General features: G+C 48.9%; 2 protein-coding genes across 2 annotated transcripts; both read right to left on the bottom strand.

Moving 5' to 3' along the window:
• Nucleotides 1–2,957: 2,957 nt before the first annotated feature.
• SYCE1L (synaptonemal complex central element protein 1 like) lies at nucleotides 2,958–12,208 on the bottom strand (the record flags this gene model as incomplete). Its single annotated transcript, XM_080937142.1, has 11 exons — nucleotides 2,958–3,050; nucleotides 3,783–3,855; nucleotides 3,973–4,057; nucleotides 4,134–4,203; nucleotides 4,919–4,991; nucleotides 6,125–6,179; nucleotides 6,429–6,476; nucleotides 7,515–7,589; nucleotides 7,675–7,734; nucleotides 9,478–9,546; nucleotides 12,121–12,208. 11 exons carry the CDS (start codon nucleotides 12,206–12,208, stop codon nucleotides 2,958–2,960), a joined length of 789 nt encoding a protein of 262 aa, XP_080793268.1.
• A 2,213-nt stretch (nucleotides 12,209–14,421) lies between these two features.
• MON1B (MON1 homolog B, secretory trafficking associated) lies at nucleotides 14,422–23,526 on the bottom strand. The gene is made up of 6 exons (XM_080937221.1): nucleotides 23,417–23,526; nucleotides 22,857–23,014; nucleotides 21,090–21,479; nucleotides 19,781–20,600; nucleotides 19,309–19,456; nucleotides 14,422–17,540 (listed from the first exon to the last, which is right to left on the bottom strand). Exons 2-6 carry the CDS (start codon nucleotides 23,002–23,004, stop codon nucleotides 17,340–17,342), a joined length of 1,707 nt encoding a protein of 568 aa, XP_080793347.1. The 5' UTR covers nucleotides 23,005–23,014; nucleotides 23,417–23,526; the 3' UTR covers nucleotides 14,422–17,339.
• Between the last annotated feature and the right edge of the window lie 243 nt (nucleotides 23,527–23,769).

Here is a 23,769-nt window from a genome sequence, read left to right as displayed (position 1 = left end):
GAGCCAGCTTCCTGATGTCCTAGCCAGCCCCCAGGTGCTGCTGATGCAGGGAGTTCAGATATCACTTTTCCTGGAGCTTAACCTCGATCAATACTGTTCCTTTTTTTCTGGGTAACTGCTCTGCAAGGCCAAGCACACACCATCTACTGGGAATTTTTAAAGTAAATCCAGCCAACAGTCAGGATAGCAGAAACAGAATCGGACCTTTGGAAGACGGTTCTGGGCATCCCTGTCCTCACAGAGCTGCTGCCGACCTCGGCCTGCAGCCCGGTTTGAAAATCAGTGGTTTGTGGAGCATAGCCATGAACACAAATCTGCTCTGGATGGCTGGGGTCTTGCTCAGACTTTCTATAGATGGATAGCACCAATGGTTTCCTTGTTTGGTTTCAGGGGCCCTTTGCAGAGTGAATATGAATTCCACCCCTTCCTGGGCATGGGGATTCTTTCTCGATGTTTGTGGGATATTAAAGATATTCCTTTGCCGAAGTGTAAGGTCTATTAAGTCCCAAAGAGGTTAGGGGTAGTGGTGGGAGATTTGGGAAACAGAAGCAGCAGGTTAAGAACAGAAAATGGGGGATCTGTTAAGACTTACACTGGTATGAGAATCGTGGTCCGGGCTTTATCCAGTCTGCTTTCCCAGGAGGCTCTGGAATGGTTAATTCGATAACACCAGAAAAGCTGGAAGGTTCTTGCCGTGACTCGGGTGTCAGTCGTTAGGTCTGATTATGGGCACTAGCTGTGGGGTTGCTGGGTTTCGGATCAGTGCAATGAAGAACATGTGGGCTTCCCATCACAGCCGCGGGGGGAGAAGGAGGGGGAGGGGGACTGAGGCCAAAGTTAACGAGTCAGCTGAGCTTCAGACAACCTTGGTCAGGGCTAAAATTAAGCACCTAACAATGCTGAGCACTCCTGTGCAGCTCTGTCTCTTTCGACAAGGGGGAGGGGAAGGGAGGAGGGCTAGAAGGAAGTTACTTGCTCACAGTCCTAAGGACAAATGGCAACTGAAAATACTATGCCTGATACTCCCAAGCCCTGCCTTTGAACATCATCTACAGAGCCTGCTACACAGCCTGTGCTTTCCTTTGATAGGGATCTGCCTCCACAGCACCTCGATTCTAGATGTGGGCTTCCACACCCCGGGTGAAAGTCTGCAGACAAATCTTTTCCTAAGTGAAGGACCATTGGCCATTTTTTATGAGCCAGGAAGGTCCTTTTAAGGACCTTATGGCCTGGTCCCTGTAGTGGGGTAGAAAGAACTTCTGCCAAGTGCCCCCCCCCCCAAATGCCAGTTGCAATTGTTACTTGTGTAGAGCAAATCAATATATACAGTCAATTAGACTCTGTGAACCGTGTGCGCACTTGCTTGAAGACTACTTGCTGCTCACAGATTGGATCTGCCTGGTCATCAGAGGATGGAGTTTCTGTCTTTGTGATCTCTTTAGCCAGCTGCCTGGGCTGTGGCCCTGTTCACTGACTTAAAGCCTGTGTCATGAGGAAACTGTCTTCTTGGCCACATTTTGTGTAGAAGTCTCCTGGGTTGGCGGAGGGCTTTGGTTTCACTTTTTCCTCAGCAAGGTCACACAGAACTGAGTCATGAGGGAAGTGGCAAATTACTGACAAGACACTTCCCCAGTGACACCCTCAGAGTACTAAGCACATGTCCTCCAGCTGAGACTCTGGGCTCTATGGTGGCAAAACTTGTGGGAGCAACATTTTCTAGAACTTTCTCAGGAACTAGCAAAGTGCGGGAACGTGGTGGGTGGTCAAGGCAGGTTGGACTGTTGGGATAGTTAAGTGGTCCCGTTATGGTTGGAGACTCCTTCCAGTTCTTACGAGCTAAAATTGGTCCCTGTTGGGACTGGGGATATGGCTCAGGAGTAGCCAGCTTACCTGGCACACTTAAAACCATAGGTTCCATTCCCAGCACTGCCAAATAAACATGTCATTGAATTGCTATATAAAATTTAATCAACATCACGAGGGAAAGGGGGGATGGACGCTTTGTGGGACTGGGGTGCTCAGGGTTCCAGCCTTTGGGAGATAACTGAGAGTCCCTGATCATTAGGGTGGAGCTCCTATGCTTGAACCCTGATACTTTAGAAGAGCAGTAAGAGATCTGAAGTGACACACAGAACGGAGAGTTCTACATAGTATTCAAAAGGCAAACAGAAGACTGTCTCCCATGTGGAGGAAGAGGGTCTCAAAGCCCACTTCCCACAGTGACACGGATGCTTTTATAGAAAAGATATGTTCCCAGGTTTCATCACCAATGTTAGGAAAAAGAAGGTGGGGAGAGCATACTCCATGGAGGTGTGGCAAGGCCTGGGGGCAAGGGAGATGCCTCTGGGGACCCATGTTGGGAATCCTTTCCTCGAAGGGACCAGCCACATGATGGTATAGTACAGAATAGAGTTTATTCGGGGCATGGGAGGAGGTAGTAGAGGCAGAGAGAGAGACAGACAGACAGACAGACAGACAGACAGAAGAGAGAAGTAGAGAAGCAGAAGTCGAGGAGAGAGAAGAGGGAACAGGGAGAGAAGGGTGCAAGAGAGCAAGAGGGCAAAAGGCCAAGAGAGGGAGCAGAGGGCAAGCAGCCCCTTTTATAGTATCAGGTGATACTGGGGGTGAGCATACCTGGCTGTTGCCAGGTAACTGTAGGGTGGGGTTTACAGAATCCCACTTCCTCCAACAAGGCCACACCCACCCAACAAGGCCCCACCTCCTAATAGTCCTACTCCCCATGGGCCATATTCAAGCCGCCACAGTGCCTTAGTCGTGGTCTTTTATCACAAGAACAAAGAATAAGGAACATGTCCCTGCCCTCCTCGTGAGGAAGCCCACTCTCCTGGCCTCAACCTTCCAGTGGCTGTTCAGGCTGTGTTCCCAACACTTCCCTGACTGCTCACTTCTGAATCCTGTCCTACCTCTCACAGCTGCTTTCTTTCTACCTCAGTTATCTATATTACCACCCCTGTGGTGACTGCCAAAGCCGCCAGGACACCCAGTGCCATGGGCACTCCAGATGAAACCTTACTCTTGGCAGTGTTGGCCTGGAGGTCAGGATGGCAAGAAACCAGCTGTGAGAGTGAGTTGCAGAGAGGAGAGAGGGGCAGGCCTGAGATGTCAACGACCCTACAGGGGACACTAATACACAGGGAGGCTAGGGCTTCTCTGGATCACAGGGGTGCCTGCCTGGGTCTCTATTGATGGATGATGTTTTTCCATACCTGGGTGTGGCTGGGGAGATCTGGTGGGCCCTTCTCATCTGACACTCACTGGACTGTTCAGGAGCATCTGTTGAACATCTGTTAAATGTCTGTGGTTTGGTTTATGAATGAAGTCCAGCTGATGCTCCACTCAGGGATACCCTGGACACCTTCCCACATCATGGCTGGGGCCTCTTACTTCCAGTGACTTCATATGCATGCACTCGAGAGACTCTTGGAATCATCTTTATTTTTTGGTAGTCCTTGAAGGAATGTGAGCACTGGTGGGTCCTGGGGCTTAGCAGGGCGTTCCTGTCATTGGCAACTCCCCTGATGGCTTCACATGATGCTGTTCCTCTTGGCCAGCCTAAGGTTAGTGGGAGTAGGTTGCAGGGCCAGAACCTCGGACACTTCCACCTAGACACTTCTGCCTGTGCCTGCTGGCTCCTGGTAGCTCCCTCAGTGTATCCCAGAGGCTTGGAACCCTCCAATCCTTCTTCTCAGGGACCTCTGAGCCCCACCCCAACCCCAGCCTCATTTCTCTCTGGTGTCTACTTCTGTTCACCAGGCACCTACCTCCTCTTTGTCATTCTGAGCTTCTGGGCTGCTCTGGACTGCCCCCCCAGATTCCTCCAGCTCTGTCTTCAGCCTAGGAGAAAAGCAGAGAAAAGAGAGCATGCAATGGCCCAGGGCAGGGGTGGAAAAATCAAGACCAAGAGGCCTGAAGATCTGAGACCCAGGCTGAGGGGCACACTCCTCCTCTTACCCACAGTTTCTTGGGGTATCCTGGGCCTTTTTGGCCTTCTGCATTCTCTGCTCCACCTCCTTCAGCCTGGCTCGCAGCAGAGTCCCTGCAGGCAGTGGAGGGACATTAAGGTGGGCCCCCGAAGCCATGGGCCCTATCACCCATCCCTGCCCCAGTCTCACGCTCCACCAGCAGCTGATCTTTCCTGTGCTCCATCGCACTGATCTCCTGGGACAGTCGCTGATGCAGAACCTGTGAGAACAGAGGCTAGTCTCTGTTCTCTCTCCTGACGGCACCTCCAGCCCTCCCTGCTTTACACTTTCAACAAAAGCCTTCCCTACATTAAGTCATTCACTTGTATTTTAACTGGGCAGTTTCTGCGGTGGCTACAGACTTGCTGCACCCAATGTTCCCTGGGTCCCCCTCTTATTACTCAGGAGCCATTTCTTACAACTTTTCCAACCCTCCCGCATGTGTTGTTCTTCTAATGTTCCAGGAGTTCAGCCTTTCACAAGTACACACAACACTAACCTGCATGTCATCCTTACTCATGCACTCAACAAATGTGGATAGATGCCAACAACTCAGGGACGGTGGCCCAGGGTTGGAGCATCTGTCTGCTTTGCTTTCTTGGTTGTGTTCTGGGTATGTATTTCCTACCCCTGAGGAACCTGAGGTAGGAAGGGTCCTTTGCTATACTGCTGCCCCCTCCTGTCTGGGATGCTGCCTGATGCTCTCTCCTGCAGCTGAATGAAGGTTTTTCTGGGGTGAGGGGTGTTCCCATGGGCCTCTTTGAGGCAAACACAAAGTTCACAAAAGCTATGACAACAGCCAGCAAAGGATGCTAGGTGTAGATGTGAGGGGTGGTGAACAAGGGGTAGAGGAAGAGTCAAAGTCTGTCCCAGGGCACTGGACTTGAGCAGTGACCACTCACACACACTGAAACCCAGCCTGGGGAGGACCTTACGCGGAACTCCCAGAGGTCCTTGTGCTGACTTGCCAGATCCTTCAGCCTCTCCTCTGGTTGCTTAGCATCCAAGCTGTGGAGACACCCAGAGATGAAAAGTTGTGTGGCCAGGACCCACACTCAGCACAGTCAGGTCTGAGGTACCTTGTGCTCTCCAGGTCCCATGCACCCTTCAGGTCCTGCCCAGTGCTCCCCTTTATGGGTCTGTGAATGCCTCCTCTCTGCGCCACCTTTTCACCATGCAGGCCCCACTCCCACAACTTGGCTGCCCACTAAACCACAAACTTAGAAATAACCCCAGCTTCTCTGGTCTGACAACTAGACTGTATGCCTCCCGGGAGGAGACAGATCATTTGCAGCCAGAATGTGCCTGAGCCTCTCCTCTCTCTGAGAATGCTTCTCTTTCCTCTCTTTTGTTACATGTGATCCCTATAGGGGAACCACAGCCATGTCCATCCCGTTGTCCTTATAAATGTGTCTTCGTAAGAAAACTGTATGTATAAAGGTACAGTTGGTCACACTGTCCACTTTGTTCTATCACCACCACTTAATGGCCATGGAACTGTCCTGTCTTCATGCCCTTTTTGTAGAAGGAAAACAAAGAGTATGTATTGTCATGGGTTTGGCCTAAGGCTGCTTATATATTTGTGTCCCCCAGAATTGTTTGTGCCAGGGAGTCTGCACATCCACATGTAAGACAGTGAGGGACCCTGCCTCCAGTTGGTTCTGACTGGTAAATAACGATGCCAGCAGCCAATAGCTAGACAGGGTAGGCAGAGGTGTGACTTTTAGGATTCCTGGGCTTGGGATCCAGAGAGAAGAGAGAGCTCAACCCTCCTGGGAGAAGGAGAGGAGTAATACCCTGCCTGAGAAGAGTAGAGAAGAAGGGGAAATACGGGCATGAGAAGGAGCAGGGAGAATATGGCCAAGTTGGGCAGCCCCCCAGGCATAGAGCAGCCAGGCAAAATATAGAATTTGATAAGCAATAACTTGGGATTATTGTTAGGAAGTGGATTAACCACATGGAGGTTAGGAAGTGGCCCAGCCATTGAGATGATTAAGGCATATCAAAATATAAAGGCTGTGTGTGTGCCTTTCATTCGGAAAGGCAGAATATTGGCCTGGGTAATCCAACAGTGTATCTGTGACTCCTTACACTAGTCTTTGCTCCCTCCTCCTTGAGCTGGGGGTGGGAAGAACTCTTACCATGGAGTCTCACTTTCTCTCTCTTGGGGATGCTTCTGGAGAATTGACAGAGCGTCTGTGGAGAGAGCAAACAAGACAGCCTGATGAGGGGACCTTGAGGGAACACAATTAGGCAGAGTCTGGGGCCTCCACATCACCTTGGACATTGGTGGGAACTGGCAGAACTTGGGTGCATCCTCCACATGGGTAGCTGTGGCCAGGGGAGTAGTGAAAAGGCTCATGACCCAGTTTTCAGCCGGCATTCTGAGGCTGCTCAGGAGGGTGGGCTTCATGAAGTGACAGGAAAAGTGGAAATAATACACACCTTGCTTTTTGCACAGGACCTCTTCCAGGTGTACTTTCTCTTCATTCACTGGAAAACACGAAGACCCTTTCAGGCCCCAGAAGCTGCATCCCTTTTGCCCACTGCAACTTCATCCAATAGGCAGAATCACACAGAAGACAGGGGAGAAGTGAGGTCACTTCCTCCTACACCTATAACCATCTCCCACCGGGGGCAGGGGTCGCACCTTATTCTTGTCTCCCCTACTCCATCCATGTTCTATGTGAGTGGCAACACAGTCAATGAGTGAGTAACCCACTCTGAAGAAAGTACAGGTTCATGTCAGAAGGAAGAGTGGACTATCAAAGAACCAAATGCCATGTCAGGTAGTAAAAAGGAGCTAGAGAAAGGACTGAAGGAGCTGAAAGGGTTTGCAGCCCCATGGGAAGAACAACAATATCAGCCAAGGAGACCATCCAGAACTCACAGGGACTAAAACACCAACCAATGAGCACACATGGAGAGACCCATGGCTCTAGCTGTATATGTAGCAGAAGATGGCCTTGTCTGGCATCAGTGGGAGGAGAGACAGACCTTTGGTCTAGCGATGGCACGTGTAGGGGAATGCCGTGGTGGTGAGGTAGGAGTGGGTGGTTGTGGTTGGGAGTGGGAGCATCTTCATGGAAGCAAGGGAAGAGGGAGGGGGATGGGGGTTGGGGAAAAGGGGATAATATTTGAAATGTAAATACAGAGAATAACCAATAAAAATGATTTTTAAAATATGTAAATTAAAAAAGAGAAATAAAGCAGAGGTGACATACACACATGCAGAGAGAGAGAGAGAGAGAGAGAGAGAGAGAGAGAGAGAGAGAGAGAGAGAGAGAGAGAGAAGCAGGAGGGGTGGAGACAACAGGGTAGAACTCTGATTTTACATAAAACTATCCAGGTAGGCCTGTTGGGGCTATCTGAGCTGGGAACTGGAAGATGACCTCCTAGAGTGGCTAATCTGAACCGTATGAGCTAAAGGAAGGACCACGTGTGAGAGCACTGTCCGGGCAAAGGCCCCTGAGTCACGTTTGGAAGCACTGGCAGCAGACAGGGGATCCCTGGATCCCTCCTTTGACTCACGGGAATCTAGTTCCTGGTTCATGGCTTCCTGGAGTGCCTGAGCCTCTCCCAGCTCCTCACTGGCTCTCTTCTTTGCTGGACCGAAGATGGGAAGAAGGCATTGTGTGAGAGCTATCTTGCTTGCTGGTATCAACTAGCCAGGCTAGGGTCGAAAATTTACCTTGCTGCAGCTCATTAATTCGATGGATCAGGTCCTCAATCTGGGGTTCCAGGCTTCCCTCTGAAGAAAGAAGGCAGTCTGAGCCAGAAGAGACAAGTGCTTGTCTGTCCCAGGCAGCAGGGGGACTGTAATGGGGGGAGGGGGAAGGGTTGTGGGTTTCTACACTAGCCACCTACAGGCTATTATGAAGTACCTACTTTATGATGGGCTCTGTAACAGGTCCTTGGTCTCTGCAGGTCTTGCATTCTTGGTAGGGGAGATGGCTATGATTCAATCTGGTGGCAGTGCCAGTTACAAAGATGACACAGGGAGGGCGTTAATGAACAGATTGGTACTGTTGCTTTTTGAGATATGGAAAGACCTCAAATCAAGGGAAAGAAACAGGCTCTGTACACTATGGGGAGGGATGGGTGGAGTGGAAGCTATTCCAGGGAGAGGGAATAGTATGAATCCCTTGCAGTGGGAGTGGGAAAGGTCCACACGCAAAGTCACAGAGGATGGGTAAGCTGGGCGGTGGGAGGTCCTACAGGACCACAGTGGAGGTTTACAGCTGCAACTCAAGTGTGGTAGAAACTGATGGAGACCTCCCAGGTCCCACTCTCTTCTAAAGGGGCAGAACAGGCTGTCATTCCTGCCTCTCTGCTCTCTAGCTGTCATGAAGACAGCAGGGCTTTCCAGTGACAAGCGTCACCATGCAAGCTCTCAATGTCTTTTTAGAGAGTCACTTCTGACCTCAGGGCCCATTTTACAGCTCTACAGGGCCTTCCTCCTGCCTCATGGTGTTCCAGATCAAAGGTGAGTCACGGGCATTGGGATATGAGCCTGCTTTACATTTGCCGAGTGTCACTGTTAACACCTAAAGCAAGCCGGAGGATCATGAGCTTAGCCCCGGACTTTTCAGGATGACAGACTCCCTTTCTAGACACTTCTAGAAGAGTGAATGTCCTCTAGGGTGCTGATAGCAACAGGCAGAAACCCTCATGGCCCAGAGACTTCATTTCACTGCAGATGGTCAGGGTAGGTCACCACACATTTATAGTCCTCAGTGTCCAAAGTTTTAGTCCAAACTGCAGCCGCAGTGAAGTGTAGGAGCTAGAGCAGGTGACAGGAGGGGAGAGGTTCTATTTCGCTTGGAGCAAATCAGTGGGTGCAGCAATTGAAGCTGAGAACAGTCTCGTGGAGTGGGCAAGTCTTACTTCAGACCCAATATTTGCCCCAGCACTTAAATGGGTACTCAGTGTAAGCTGGCTCCCAGGTGCCCTCTTAACCAAAATGCCAAGTGCAAAATACTTCACACTGTCCTTTGCAGTTTGTGGGTTTTAAAGGGACAAGAAATATACACCTGTGAATGTTGTTCATTTTAAACAAATCTCTGGATGACACTGGACCACTTAAAAATGGCTGTAGTGGAAGAGTTGCTCGGTGGTGCTGGGTTCAGGCTGCAGTACTAATGAGCAAAACAAAAAATAGTATGACTGCTTGCCTGTGAATCCCAAAAATGAGTAACAGATACATGATAGATTAATGGATGAATGGAAAGATGAATGGACTGATGGAGTGTGTGTGTGTGTGTGTGTGTGTGCGCGCGCGCGCGCACTCCTATAAGTAGAGGAAGATTTTTCTGTCCTCTTAAAGATTCTGAAATTTTAGCTGTAATTTCATTTTTTTTGGGGGGGGGAACCTCAAAGAATAGAATCAAACTGGAACAACAAGATGATTTTCTAAAGTTGTGACTTGAGGCCTTTAGGTTCTAATTCTGTTTGCCTGACTCAAAATCTGAGACTCAGACACAAGATACCTGACCTTTCTGTAGTTTTTTCACTGTCTCCAGCAAGTCCTCTGTCGTTGTCATATTCAGAGAGGTGGCCTGCCCTGTGGAGATGAAAACCAGAATTACAGGACCCCGCAGGAGTATGGGTAATCCTGGGAAAGGCACAGACCCAGGCAGAAATGCAACTAGCTGTCTTTAGACACTCCTGGGCTATGGCCAAAGCTGGGCTGAGGGCCAGGTCTCCAGCCACAGCAGGGTGCCCAGAGAACCCATTCTCTGTTTTTCAGGATCACAGTCCATCCTGGATGGATCAATCAGCTTTGCTACAAGAGGACAAAAGATATTCCTAAACTTCCGTTAGTCAAACTCAGGGTGAGAAGAGAGAATGTCTTCTTTTACTGCAGTCCAAAGGTCATGATGAGGTTCCAATAAATGCAACAGGGAAGACAGATACTTCTAAATTTTAATGAATTATTGGGTCTAGACGTGTCTACTCATGCTCTTAATACGTATGTCTGTGCGTGTCTGTGTGTGCTGTTGTTGTAGTTGTTGTTGTACATATGTGTATATACATGTATGTGGCAGTGCATTGGTTTATGTGGGAAAATGTATAGCACAAAAGTCAACTTCTCTAGAAGTTACTCTCCACTATGTTTTTTGTGACATAGCCTCATTATTGGTGGAGCTGGCCATGTCAGCTGGACTGGTCAGCCGTCCCAAGTACAGAACTGACATAGTTCCAACCCTCACTCCGTTCACCCTGCACTGGGGTTACAGACCGTACTCAGCAAGGGTTATACTCAGGCTGTGCTTAGCATGGGTTGAGGGATCTAAACTCCGCCCCTTACTCTTGTGCAGCAAGCCCAGTCAGGGGCTGCTAATCATTATAAGCAGAAAGAAGTGGGTGTGAGGAAGCTCTTGTTGGACAACCATAACACCGCTTATAACAGAATAAAAGGGGGTGTGTGTGAGAGAGAGAAACACTGGAATTATACCAAGATTTTGACATTTTTAGTTCTAATCCAAACTAATACAAAAGACAGATGAACATGGTAATGATACTATTGGGAAACTGTTCAATGTCATGAGGACTAGGAATCAATACACATGAGGACTAGGAATCAATACACGTGAACACACACACATACTTGCACGCATGAACACCGGTGCCTGGCGGAGAAATTGGGGGAAACCCTGCATTATTAAAGACTTGTATGCACATTCCTCAGGCCTACATGAGGCAGGGGTAGAGCTTCTAACCGGAGCACAGGACTCAGGACTTCAGTCTGATCCAGTTCTGCCCTCTCCTCAAAATTTTAAAGCCACAAGGAAGATGGGATATCCAGTGTTGTCTTGCCAGAAAGGGTGACTTGTGGCTTTGTTCTTCTTTTTAAACTCCCAGCTTAACCATCAGACTAAGCACGGGGACCCCAATGGAGGAGTTAGAGAAAGGACTGAAGGAGCTGAAGGAGTTGCAACCTCATCCTCATTGGAAGAACAACAATATCAACAAACCAGACCCCCCCCCCCCCAGAGCTTCCAGGGACTAACAACCAAAGAGTATACGTGGGGAGGGGCCATGGCTCCAGCCACATATGTAGCAGAGGATGGCATTGTCTGGTATCAGTGGGATGGGAGGCCTTTTGTCCTGTGAAGGCTCATTTCCCCAGTGTAGAGAAATGCCAGGGTGTTGAGGTGGGAGGGGGTGGGTGAGAGGGGGAGCATTCTAGCTGAAGTGAGGGCAGGGGGATGGGGGTGTGAGAGGGGACCGGAAAAGGATATAATGTTTGAAATGTAAATACATAAATAAAACAGTGCTGCTTCATACTGACCAATTCTGACATTCTTTTCAGAGTTGAAGCCACTTGCTCCAGCTTGGTTGAGTCAATGTCTCTAAAAGTTTAGGGGAACTTACCAGTTACATGTGATAGACTGGAGCTGAGCTTTCTGGCCCCCTGTCTTCAAAAACAAACAAACAAACAAACAAACAAACTCTCAGCTTGGCTTCCCAGTTATCTTGTGTGGGCTTTTCACTCCTGAATCTCAGTTTAACTCTTTAGGCTTAACCTATCTGCCTGAAGAATATCAGGCAGTCAAGTCGCATTACTGGTCTCCCTCCTGATTATCACTGAGACTGGTTATGTACTTGTTGGGAATTAGCATGAGGACCTCTCCGCCCAACTCCATCCATACAATTACAGACGAAGACTAATAATCAGCGTCGGAAGAACTACCAGAAGGATGCTACCCCAGCAGTAAGAGCTATCCCTACCAGTAAGCAGAATGTTCTTCCTTGAAGCACAGAATGTAACATTCAGCTCTGAGTTTGGTGTCAAACTCCTACGAGCATACATTTGTAAGTGTGGGGCTAAATAATTTTGAACACAGTGACATCGCGAATCCTTTTAATACCCAATACTGAAATATAAAAACACAAAGGTTGAGCGCTATGAGTGAGTTCAGCTACTGTTGTAAATGTCTTCACACATGAGTTTGAAAGAGAAAAAATGAACTGTAGCCATGTTCAAGCAAATGCATTTTTCCCATGATGCATACGTCTATAGATGCTTCTGCATGAGCCCATATTACTTTAAACATTCAAGCAAACAACCCTAGGGGGAAAATGCCCTAAATTCTTGAAATCAACCATAAAAGCTCAAACTCCAGTAACCTACAGCTCTCCACAAGAGCCTGGATGGAAAAGAAATACTGCTCAAACCCACAGACCGCAGCCAGAAAGTGAATGCAGAAGTGCTTCTCCATTGTCTAGAAAATCCCTTACCCTCAGACCCCAAGTTCCCCAGGCCCTCTCCTTAGAAGTCATTCAGAGATATAAGCTCTGGATTCACATCCAGACATGCACCCTTTCTCCATGCACAGGACACCATGACATACAGGATGTGGCAGGTCTTCTATTTGACAAGGTACACCGGTGATCAGCTTAATTCTTTTTGGTGGCTGTGTGGCTTCCTACTACACATACCAGAATTCAGGAGTGGTCTCCTACTGTTGCCCTTGGACCATCTCCTTCATAGCTGTAAACAATGCTATAATGATCACATCCTCCATTTCTCAACTGCTCACACGAAGTAGGTCTCCACTCTGTGTCTGCCGTCACATGTACTACTGTGTGTCACTGTGTCCCATAGCTCCTTTCTCTTGTAGGATACTTACTGAATTATCCTGAGACAATATGTGACCTCATCCTGGTGGTTATAGCTGCAAAGATCCCATGGGCTGGTTAGTTTGTATTTTGTTCGGCTGTGTCTGGATAGATACCTGCATGTGACTATGTACTACGAGTCTGGTGCTCAGAGGTTAGAAGAGGAACCGGATCCCTAACTAGAGTTATAGGGCTTTGTGAGGGGCTATGTGGGTGCTGGAAAGCAAAGCTGGGTCACGTGGAAAAGCAGCCACGTGCTCTCAACCACTGAACCCTCTCTCCTACCATGCTGGTTAGTTTTTAACTATCAACTTGACACAACCTTAATTATTGAGAAGAAAGCCTCAATTGAAGAATTACCTAAATCAGGTTGGCCTAAGGGATATGTCTGAGGGGGTAGGGAGTGTCTTTATTGTTAATTAATGCAGGAAGGCCCAGCCCCTGTGTACTGTTCCCCAACTTGGGGGTTCTGAAGAGAGAGGGAAAAAGCTGGCTGGGAGCAGGAAGCAGGGGGCACCGCTGCGCATGCTCCTCTCTGCTGTCCATGTGTGCTGTGACTAGCTGCTTAAGTGAGTTCCTGCCTTGACTTCCCTAAAATGACCAACTGACCAGCTGTAACTTGGAATTGTAAGCCAAGAAAACTGTTTCTCTCCTACATTACTTTTTACTAAAATAGTTTATCACAGCTACAGAAATGAAACCAGAGCCTTCTGGTTTCAAGTAAGGCCACTGTTTTGCCTTTCTTTTTAAAAAAAAAAAATCTGTAACAATTTCATACTTGTGTACAATGTATCATACTGAGAAGCTGTGATGAACTCAAGCCAGGAAAGGGGTGGGGCCACACTTTTAATTAATTTTTGTGATGCTGTAAATCAAACTCAGCCCCTCACACACACCAAACTAGAACTTTACAAGCTAAGCTACAGAATTTACCACTATCAGCAGCTCATATATTTTCACCTTTTAGAAAGAAAAATACTTCATGTGTCATTAGAAAAAAATTCATACCCAGTAGCATTCTAAAACATCTTTGAAGAAATGAAATCTTTCCTTCTTGGAATCTCTCTGCCATCATACAATCACCTCTGATAAGTTGGTACACCTCCTCCCGAGACATTTTCCTTATTGAAATGATTTTAATAGTTAGCCAAGAAAGAAAAGTTCACAGCAGAGAGATACGTTTGTTTTTATAAAATCTTTCAGACACAGTGCATGAGGCCGTGATGAGCCTTAGTACTAATGATGTCGGTGCTACGACCGTTACCATCAATTGACAGTTGTCATATAGAATCTCCAATGCTCAGACCATGTGCAGTGTTCTCTAAGCAGCCGGCGCTCTCCATGGACTTTGCTTCATCCATGGATTTCCTCTCTCCACCTTACAGCTTGTCATAGACCCAGGGTGAGTAACAAGAAAAAAAAAAATCAGCTTTCTGTCATTTAGTGCATGTTTTGCCTTGCAGGTGTCTGTCCCCCATGAGTGCCTGGACCCTGTGGAGGGTGTCAGATCCCCTGGAACAGGCAGGAGTTAAGGGCAGCTGGGAGACACTGTGTGGTTGCTGGGAATCAAACCTGAACCTCTGCGAGAGCAGCCGGTGCTCTTAGCCACTGGGCCATCTCTCCAGCCCCCAAGCTATAAGGAATTTTAATTTCTAATTTAACAAAATGGAACCTAGTATCTCTGCGAACTTAAAACAGTAACAAAATGCCTGCCATGCTACAAAAGAAAAGAGCCGGGGGAAGAGAAATGCCCATGTAACATTTTATTTTGAAATTGTTTCAATGTACACAAAAGTCATAGAAATAGGCTGCAGTACTCTATCAGCATCTCCATGTGCTGTCTGTAGGTTAGATAGTATAACCCACTAGTCCTCAAAACCCCAGTGCACATTTCCTGTCTACGGAGGCTCCAGGTACCTGCACAACTTAAAATCTGGTCACACCTTAACAGAAGCCTCAGGTGCTGCTCAGCTTTCCTTTGCTCTCCCACATTGTAAATTACACATGACGACATATTTTCTAAGGGATAAATAAAACGATACATCGCAAAGGTCTCCGTTTTACTCCCCTCCCTCAAACCCAAGGCCCCTCACCACAATTATCAATGTGCTTACCTCTGACACTTTTCAAGGAACTGTCCTTGATGGGTATATCCCCTTTTCTTGTTTCAATCCTGACTATTCAATAAATTAAAATAAAGCTTCTGGGGCCCATCTTTTATGAACGATTTTGATAAGCAATTTTATCAACTGAAATTTGTTTCTCCACTAAAAAACAAACCCACAATCTGCATGGATATACCTAGATTTGGTGGTTTTAGATCACTTCTTCCATCTCTGCCTCTTTTAGTAACTAACCACCAGCCACCCTTGGTCCATGCTCGGGTAGTCTGCATCCTGTCATTAGCTAGCACGGGGAGTGCAGATGTGGAATAACATCTGTTGAAAACATAAGCCTCAACCAGAAGGCCACTGGAGCTGCGTATTATCCCCTGTGGCCAGTCAAAGGCTAAGAAATGTGACTCAATATGCCTTCTAACTACCTCCAGTGCCGATGAAGTCCTTTATTACTTAAACTTTGAGGAATTTGAAAGGTTGATGATAAATGTTTAAATCTCTGTGGCACTGTATCACGTGCTTAATAAAGTGTGGCTTGTCTGATTTCTATTCTTCTTTGAAAACTGACACCCAACATGTGGTTCCAATTTAAGACAAATCCTGTTAAAATGATTTCATTATTTACCCATTTAAAAAAAAAAAAGTCACCTAGTACCAAGCACCAAGCAGGTGTTGGGTGCCCAGGGAAACTTCAGGTCTTGCTCTCGAAAGTTACATTCATTGTTTTGGAATCTGAATGAACAGGTCTGGCAAGATGCCACCTCCCATATACGGTTATGCAGTGACAGAAAGGAAGGTAAAGACAGAAACAAGGACAAAGACTGAACATCCACTGAAGCAGAGTCACACCATTTTCCCTACTTTATAATGTTTAGAAATTTTCTATAATTAAAACAATGCTCTTCTAGTGAATTTACCATGAGAGATACTTTCTTTCAAAGGAACTGCAATTTCCAGTAATTTCTAGGTTGGACTTTATCTGCTTGTCCCCAGTGAGGAAGAGAAACCGTCATTACTGAAGTCAAAGCAAACTGGACAAAAGTGGGGGAAGCCATGCTCAAGAGCCTTGAAAAAAAACCACGTGGTGATGTCGGCTGGCTGTGTTACAACAGAGGCGTTCCCTCCCTCGGCTGTGGCGCAGCAGAGTTCTGGAAGAACATCACTATTCCTTCCTGACTTTCTTAGTAATGGGTCCTGAGACAAACTACCGCTTAAGAGATTTAATATGGTCAGTGAAGTTGGCAAGTTAACCTAGGTGTTATTTATTTCCACGTTGTGGAAGTTATGATTCAATAGGCTAAAAACCTTTTTTCTAAAAAAATTTCTCACTTAAAGAGTCAAAGCCTCTTTCCCATCTACCCTACTGGCCCTCACTACCTCGGGTGTCTTCTGCTTTCTCAGCTTCCAGCCACTCCGCCATCAAAGGCTCCACAGCTATTTCCCAACGTGGGGTATCTGCGCATGTGCCTCAGAAAAGAAACAGCAGGGAAAGGCAGTACGTGCCACTACAGACATTGGAGGAAACCAGGGGGTAGGGTGACGCTGGTATCTGCTAGGAGCAAGCGCAGAACATCGGCAAACGCCAACTGCTAGTTTGCGTTCGCACGCATGCGCACGCAACCACACGGCTTTGTGTCTTAAAAAAAAAAAAAAAAAAAAAAAGGCTGGAAGCCAGGTAGTGAGCAGTTGGGGTGGGTTGTGAGCACAAGCTCTTTAAGGGCTCTTTAGGTTGTTACTGCAAGTGGCCAATATCCCAAACAAGCATGTTCGTGCTGGGCAACAGCACAACACATTTTCAGCCCCTGTCCGTTTACAGATCTCCACTAAAAGGTACAGGAAAAACTTAAATCCTTTCGTGAGTGAGCAAATGCTTTAGCAGCCAAGAGCATCTTCACAGAGCTGCATCCGGCCCATGGATGAAGTCAGGTGGTACGTTTTACACAGGTGGATGCTAAAGGCCACTTTCTTATTGGAATAAGAAACAGCCCAACACGGTGGGGCTTGGATCTGTTTTGTTGTTTGTTTTAAAGTACGGAAAGGGAAAAATGATGGGGGTGGGGGAGCATGAAGGACAGAGGAAGGTCGTGAGGGATTTGGCCTTAGGCCCTTTTTGTACAGTTTTTTTTTTTTTGGGGGGGGGGGGAGGGAGGTGGTTTTCTGTTTGTTTTTAAACACCCATAGGCTGGTTTCAAGCACAGGCTAGCCCTGCATTCCAAATTCTAGAGCCCTTGTGGGTTACCCACTCCTACCCTGAGGACAGCCTCAGCCCAGGCTCAGGTCTGCTTGGAAGATGGACATGGTAGCAAATGTACTGCTTAGACGAGGCTTGGGGGAGACAGCTGGTGTCAGAGGTACAGTGGCATTCAGGCTAGTTAGGGAGGTGAGGCAGAGGATAGAGGACACGTCCCACTTTCCTAGATGTGGAGGTAAATGAGGGGGTTCAGAGAGCAACCCGTGCCTCTGGCTGCTGTCACCCTTCTCCCATTTGTGGGCAAATCTTGACAGCTTGCCCTTCTGCCCAGGGAGATGGGGACCAGCCCCACACAGACCTCTAGCCACATTTCCAGAGTGGACACAGAATGTAAGAGCCAAGAGTGGTCAATCCAGCAGTCGTTCAGAGCCCTGTGAACAAGCCATTGTTGGGGGCTTGGTCCGCTGAGGTGGATGGGGGTGTGGAGTATTTGGGTGGGTAACGGATGAAAAGCCGGTCCTCTTCCTTCCTTACCCAGCGCAAGAGCTTCGTCACTACTAAGATGGCACCAGCCTTGGTTACCAGGGGGCTGAGGCAAGTATAGAGCTCGAACTTGGAAGTCACCTGGGGAAAGAGGAAGAGAGAGTTAGATAGGCAAGAGCTGGTCATGAATGAATGATTCTGTGTTCCCAAACCCAACCCTGTGTGCTTCTGAAGCTTGGGAGACATGCTTGGCAGCAACTAGGTATGGCTTGCCCGGCAACCTGGTATTCATCCTATCAAGGGCAGACAAGAGGCCAGCTGGATCAGTGGTTTCAACTGGGTGATTCTGACTCTGTGTGTTTCTCAGTTTGCTTATCTGCGGATTAGAGATAAAGTAACAGCAATACTGTTACATTAATACTGACTGAGCAATCACTACATCCATGGCTGTCCTTGCTCCTGCCCCTGTGCTACCATCTCAGCCTTGCAGATTCAATGTGATCCTCACACCAATCTGAGGCCCAGCCCTCAGGTCTCCAGGACCTTCTCTGTGACACTCTGCCCAGTGTTCTTCTCTTTCTGCCGCAGCAACTTTGGCCTTTCTTTTGCGGTTCCTCCAATACAGCCTCAGCCTTGTCTCCCATCTCAGTCTTTTCCCCTCTGGGGTCCTCTAGCTCACAACGTCCTCTCCACTCGGAAGCCATCTTTTCAGCAAACCTTCTCCCAACCACTTGATCTAAAACCCTGGTGTTCTTTAGAGAAGGATAGTAGTGTTCCCTGGCAAAACAGCTGAATCCAGGAAGGATGTAGTATGTCAAGTAAGCTGTACTAGTATGTGACTGAGATGTGCCAATGGGAGACAGGACCCAGGTGACCGTAAGTCAGGGAGTCCATTGGCTAAGTCCAAAATAACTGCAGAAAATGCTAGAAAAAAATTTTACACTACTGAAATGAAGAACAATCTCAAGAGGCCATATTTATATAAAATATAAACTTCTGGGCCAGTGAAATGGCTCAGTGGAAGAAAGGGGCACTTGCCACCCAAGCCTGACAATCTGGTAGGAAAGTATGAGTTCTCACAAGCTGTCCACTGACCTCTGCACATAACATACATGTGCATGCATCCACACTAAATAAGTAATAAATAAATGTAATTTCTCAATTTAAAAAAACAATTCAACAAGAAGCCTGTCCTTGTGTAGAGTCCCAGCTATAAATGTAGGAAGCGAAGTGGTAAGAAAAGCCATCAGCAAGCAAATACCTGGTGACTGCTGCAAGTACAAATATAGAGGCTTGATGAAATGAATGAGGGAGCACACTTCTAAAACCCACAACTCCACGGGCCACAGTGTGTGCGAGTTACAGAGGGGAAGCACTATGGCGGAGGTATGGCCGCCTCCACCTTCCCTGAGAGCCGAGCTGGCCCTTACTACACGGCCTCTCGCTGGGACCATGCTGGAGCACAAGACGGCTGAGGTAGAGGCACTCCACAAGCAGGCTTATTGACCCATGTCCTTTGAAAGTGGCAGGGCCACAAGTCAGCAAAGCCTGTGGAACCATTCCAGAGCAAATGAGAGCCCGAGTGAAAGGCCTCTTTGTGGTGATGTTTCATACCGGCTTTGCCACATCCAACTCCACAATTACTTGAAAATTAAAACAATCATCCTAGCCTAGAACAATGCTGGATCCATATTAATACCCACTGTTAATGACTCTGCTGGGGGTCGTCTCACTTCCTGTGGGACCGCCGGCCTGGCCACCAGCCTCCCTCGGCAGCTGTGATGCAGATAGAGGTAAAACCTGTGCGCATTCTGGTGTGCATGTGGAGGATGCCAAAGCTAGAAGGGCTCATGACAGGGGAAGCAGGCTTGCAGTGGGGAACTAATTTACTGAAAGCTGATCAACTCACCCAAGCCAGCAGCGTCTCTTTCTCAGCCACATGGTAAATGAGGCGCAGGGGCCGGGAGGTGCTATGGAGACGAGCATGCAGGCGGTGGTACAAGTCGGACAGTCGCTGTCGCTCCTCCTCTCTGCTGTATGGGGCCTCTAGCTCAGGACTGCAACAGAGGGAGGCATGGTGAGTCAAAGCCTGCCTCCCCTCTCAGGCTAGGGACTGTAATTAGGTTACAGGGCTCAGCCTCTCCCATTAGACTTGAGGGTTTCTAGTAGTTGTGAGCCAAGCTGCCTCCATTAGGCTAGGAAGAAGAGCCTTTCTCCCACTACAACAGAGGGACTTCTTTAGGTTGGTAATTAAGCTTCTGCCATCAGAGGACTCTCTGTTCCCCATTTCTAGAGCATGGCTGACTATCTCTCCTAACTCATGTGTACAAGATACTGTCTTGGTTAGACATGTCTTCAATTGACTTGGGGTCTGGGCCCACCTGGTAAACTGTGGCAGCTGGCGGTGTTGTTCAGGGATGTCCAGTGGCTTATAGAGAAAATGCCTGAGGCCAGGCGCTCCCACAGCATGCACACTGTAGGCAGGGGCACTAGCTGCCGGACCATTAGAGAAGTTGGCAGCCTCCCCAAGAGTACGCAGGGCACCAAGATTGTGCATCCCATCTTCAACTAAGCGCCGGCAGGCGGCCATGGCATGGAAGGCTTCACGGTTGGTACCAAGCAGCAGCAGGCAGACGGGCATGGAATCCAGGCGGGCCACGTAGGCATAGAAGAAACCATCTGGGTTAAAGCGAGGCAGGCACACAGGTGCCCATGCCTCACCTGCTGCAAAGGCTGGTGCACCCACCCAGTCAAGCAGCAACTGTAGATCCGCTGGGTCCAACCGGCACTCAGCCAGCACATTCCTCTCTTGGGCAGCTGTTATCAGTCGACCACCAACAGCCAAAACTGACAAGGCCAACCCTGGGGCTGTACAGCGCCGCAGTAGTGTGCCTAGGGCATCCCGCAGTGGTCGGGCCAGAGGCACACAGCGCACAGCCCCCAGGAGCAGGGCACCTGGGTCTTGCTCGACACTGTCCAGGAGCCGGTCCAGTGTGCGCTCTGAGCCAGCCAGCAGGCGACGCAGATCATAGTTCTGCTTGTGTGCGAAGATGCGGGCCACGCTTGCACGCGTCAGTGTGCTCACAATTTGTGCATGTACTGCAAGCAGTTCACCTCGTAGCTGTGCTGCAGACTGTGGAGTCCGGGACACAGCCACCAGCAGGAGTGGTCCTTGCTGCAGGAACACCAGCTTGTGGTCCTCTAGAGGAAGGAAGAGTGGGGAGGGCAGACACAGACCAGGGGTGAGCTAAGGGGCCAGAAAGGACACCTTTCCCAAACACTCTCCAACACATACAGCACCTGGCCTGACTGAGCCTGTGCTCTTACTCTGCCAGCACCAAAATTAGGGCGAGGACAAGCTAGGACTAGGGGGACATTTGTGGGGATATGTTGGCTGTGCAGGTATCAGGGAATTTAGACAGACAGCTTGGAGTTGGATGGTGGGATGGTTAGACGAACAAGGATTAAGACAGCCAGGTCATACAGTACCCCTCTTCACTCCCAGACAACCAGGGCATATGCTGCCAACCATGTGGAGCCCACGAGGCGGACCTGCAGACAGTTACCCTGATCGACTGACTCACTTCCGGTAGATAGGCAGGTGTATCCATGGCTAGTTATACAGACCTCTAACCCCCAGCCATGTTCCCGACCGCCAGCCTACCACTGACCCCTGTCCTCTTCACTCACCAGCATAGATGGCACGGATGGCATCTCCTGCACTCTGCACGAAGGACACCAGGGCTGTCATCACACCCATGGTGGCCGATAGTGCCTCCACGCTACCATACCGTGAGTAGATAGGCTTGCCTGCCTCACTCAGCACGAACACGTGCTTCCGTTGGCTGCGCCAGTCCTCGTCACTGGGGTCCCCATCACTGGGGTCCCCATCACTGGTGTCCCCATCATTGGGGTCCCCATCACTGGGGTCTTCTCCTTGACCCTCAGAGCTACTCTCAGGATCTCCAGTGGGACTGCTGTCTGAAGCTGCAGTTTTCCAGTGTTCACAAGTGCTTGATGGGACCTCAGCCTGAGGCAAAGGTGACAGGAGTCTGGATGGCTGGTCGTTGGTCTTGGATCCTGAAAGGGAGCCTTGAGTAGCTCATCTCCCATTAACCTCATATTTCCCACAATCTACCAAATTCTTACCAGCCCTCTCCCACCCTGTGACTTCCACACACTGACAAAGATCTCCAAGTCTTCCTAGCTGTTCAGTGAACATGGCTGACAATGGCTAGAACCTTATGTCCACTAACACTAAGGTTTCAATGAGCCGCACCCTAAAACACAAGTAACCCAACGTGTTCTCACTGTTCTTCATTGGCCCTTCCATTATTCCCCTTAGACACTGCCATTCCCAGGTCTTCTGAGCACTTCCCTCTCTGAATGACTGTTAATCCCCTTATCTGCAGTGGCTCTTCCTTAACTCCTCTGATCCCTTTCTTATTCCCCTGAGGTGTACTTAACCCTTCAGTGACCACCATTAAAATGCCCCCACTGACTCTCCTAACCCTTTTCTACCCTCATGCACAGCCACTGACCCCCCACTGACTCTCTTGGTTAACCATATTTCCAGCAATGGTCCTTATTTTTCCCATTATAGTGGCCAATAGCCGCTGCCATCCAGATCTCCAGGACTCCCCTAACCTTCAGCCACTCCCCCTATTTACTTCTACTGCTACATTAACACCCAAACAAATACATATCAACATCACTGACACCTTAGTCTTCAATAACCTTTGTGGCAGTTCTTATTTTACTCCAGGTCCGTGTCCCCACTCCACCAGTGACCACCATTAACAGTATCACACAAGGTTTTCACTGTTTCCACTGCTCAACCCCCCCCCCCAGAGTTATCATTTTAAATTCCATAATGAAGCCATTTGCTTCCGTCCAGAACAACATCCATTCCCACTGCCACTGATGTCTACTGACTCACCCAACGATAATCATCCATTTGCAACCCCATCTGATTTCCTCACACTCATATTTTCTTAATTGTGCACCATGTTCCCAAATACCCAAGGAACGTGTCTCAATTCCCATCACCTGTCAAGACAGCCCTTTTGGGACCCAACTGCGCCCTCTTTGATTTCTTAAGGATCTACGCTCAGGTCAAGTACGGTCTAATTTCCGTACAACAAAAGGGTGTTCCGGGGTGTGAGAACTCCAATGTTAAAAATGGAACTGTTCCGGGCAAAAAAGCCCAGTTCATCTTCCTACCCTTAATACTGCCCCTTCCAGACAACAGCTGACACCCATTAGCTTCTTTGTCATTTCTCAACGATTTCATTTAAGTCACCAAGTCTGTGTCCAAAACTGGCCGAACTATGCCTCAGGCTACTTTCTTGGGTCCCCAAAGACTGCCCACTGGTCTCCTATTTATCTCTTCCCCACTCAGCTAGCAATGACAACCCCCAGGGGTTGCTTACAAGGCTTCATTGGGGGAAGCTATACCTGTGTCCTCCGGGTCCCCATCTCCGGGATCCAGCGTGCTTGAGTGAACCCCTTCACTGTCTCCAGCCTCCTCTCTGGGAAACTGCGTGTCCACCAAGTCCTCCACGCACCCGGGGGCTGGGACAGCATTATCTCCTCCGGCCTCCATCTGCACATCCCTGGAGAAAAGGGGAATCGAGGGTGATGGGCAGCAACAGAAAACTTCTTAAAAGCCTTCAGGGAGCCAGACCCCCTGGATACATTCCTAGTGCGGTTTTCCCTACGGTTTTCGACAGGTCGCGACATTCAAAACCATGACCAAATACTTGCACCCTCCGGCACTTTCGGATGGGCGACGCTCCGCTGGGCTTCGGCAAACAAGAAACATTAACACCTGTCTCAACCTCGTTTCTCAACCGGGTGGACAGCAACACTTCCAGGAGCCGCCGCGGCACTACACTTCCTGGTGTGGTGAGGATTTGCCACACTTCCGGAAGCGACGCCTCCCGGGCCACTTCCGGTTTCACAGCCCTATTTACTCCCCGGAGTGCCAATGGTGGCCACACGCTGCGTTCCCTCACCGTAAAGATAGCGCGGAACTCTCCCGGAACTCTGTGGAATCTATGGGACGCAACCAGGGTCGGCTGTGAAGTGGGGCCAGAGCGGCCCACTTCTTGGACCAAGGGCTACGGGCTAAAGGGGCCTGAAATCTACTAGGTCAAGAGGGAGGGGCCTGGTTCCTCTCGTCCAATCAAGAGTAGGCTTTTACTTATGTCCCTCCCCATTCTGGTTGAGCCTCCGCAGATACTGTACGCTAATTGGTGAAGGCTCATCCTTTGATGGACATCTCCCTGTTTCTAACCGAAATCTCGATCCTGTTCCGGTCTTGGTTAGAGCGAGATAGTGCCGAACCAATGAACTCGCGAGCCCACAA

The sequence above is a fragment of the Micromys minutus genome (assembly GCF_963924665.1).
Source record: "Micromys minutus genome assembly, chromosome: 24".
NCBI lineage: Eukaryota > Metazoa > Chordata > Mammalia > Rodentia > Muridae > Micromys > Micromys minutus.
The sequence above is the reverse complement of the archived record's forward strand: the minus strand, read 5'-3'. Positions and strand labels throughout refer to the sequence as shown.

Coding starts and splice junctions, on each gene's coding strand:
- MON1B (XM_080937221.1), bottom strand. CDS start 23,004: ATGGAGGCCGGAGGAGATAATGCTGTCCCAGCCCCCGGGTGCGTGGAG. Junction 19,457..19,780: donor CAGCTGCCACAGTTTACCAG/GTGGGCCCAGAC, acceptor CCTCTGTTGCAG/TCCTGAGCTAGAGGCCCCAT. Junction 17,541..19,308: donor AAGAGACGCTGCTGGCTTGG/GTGAGTTGATCA, acceptor CTCTTTCCCCAG/GTGACTTCCAAGTTCGAGCT.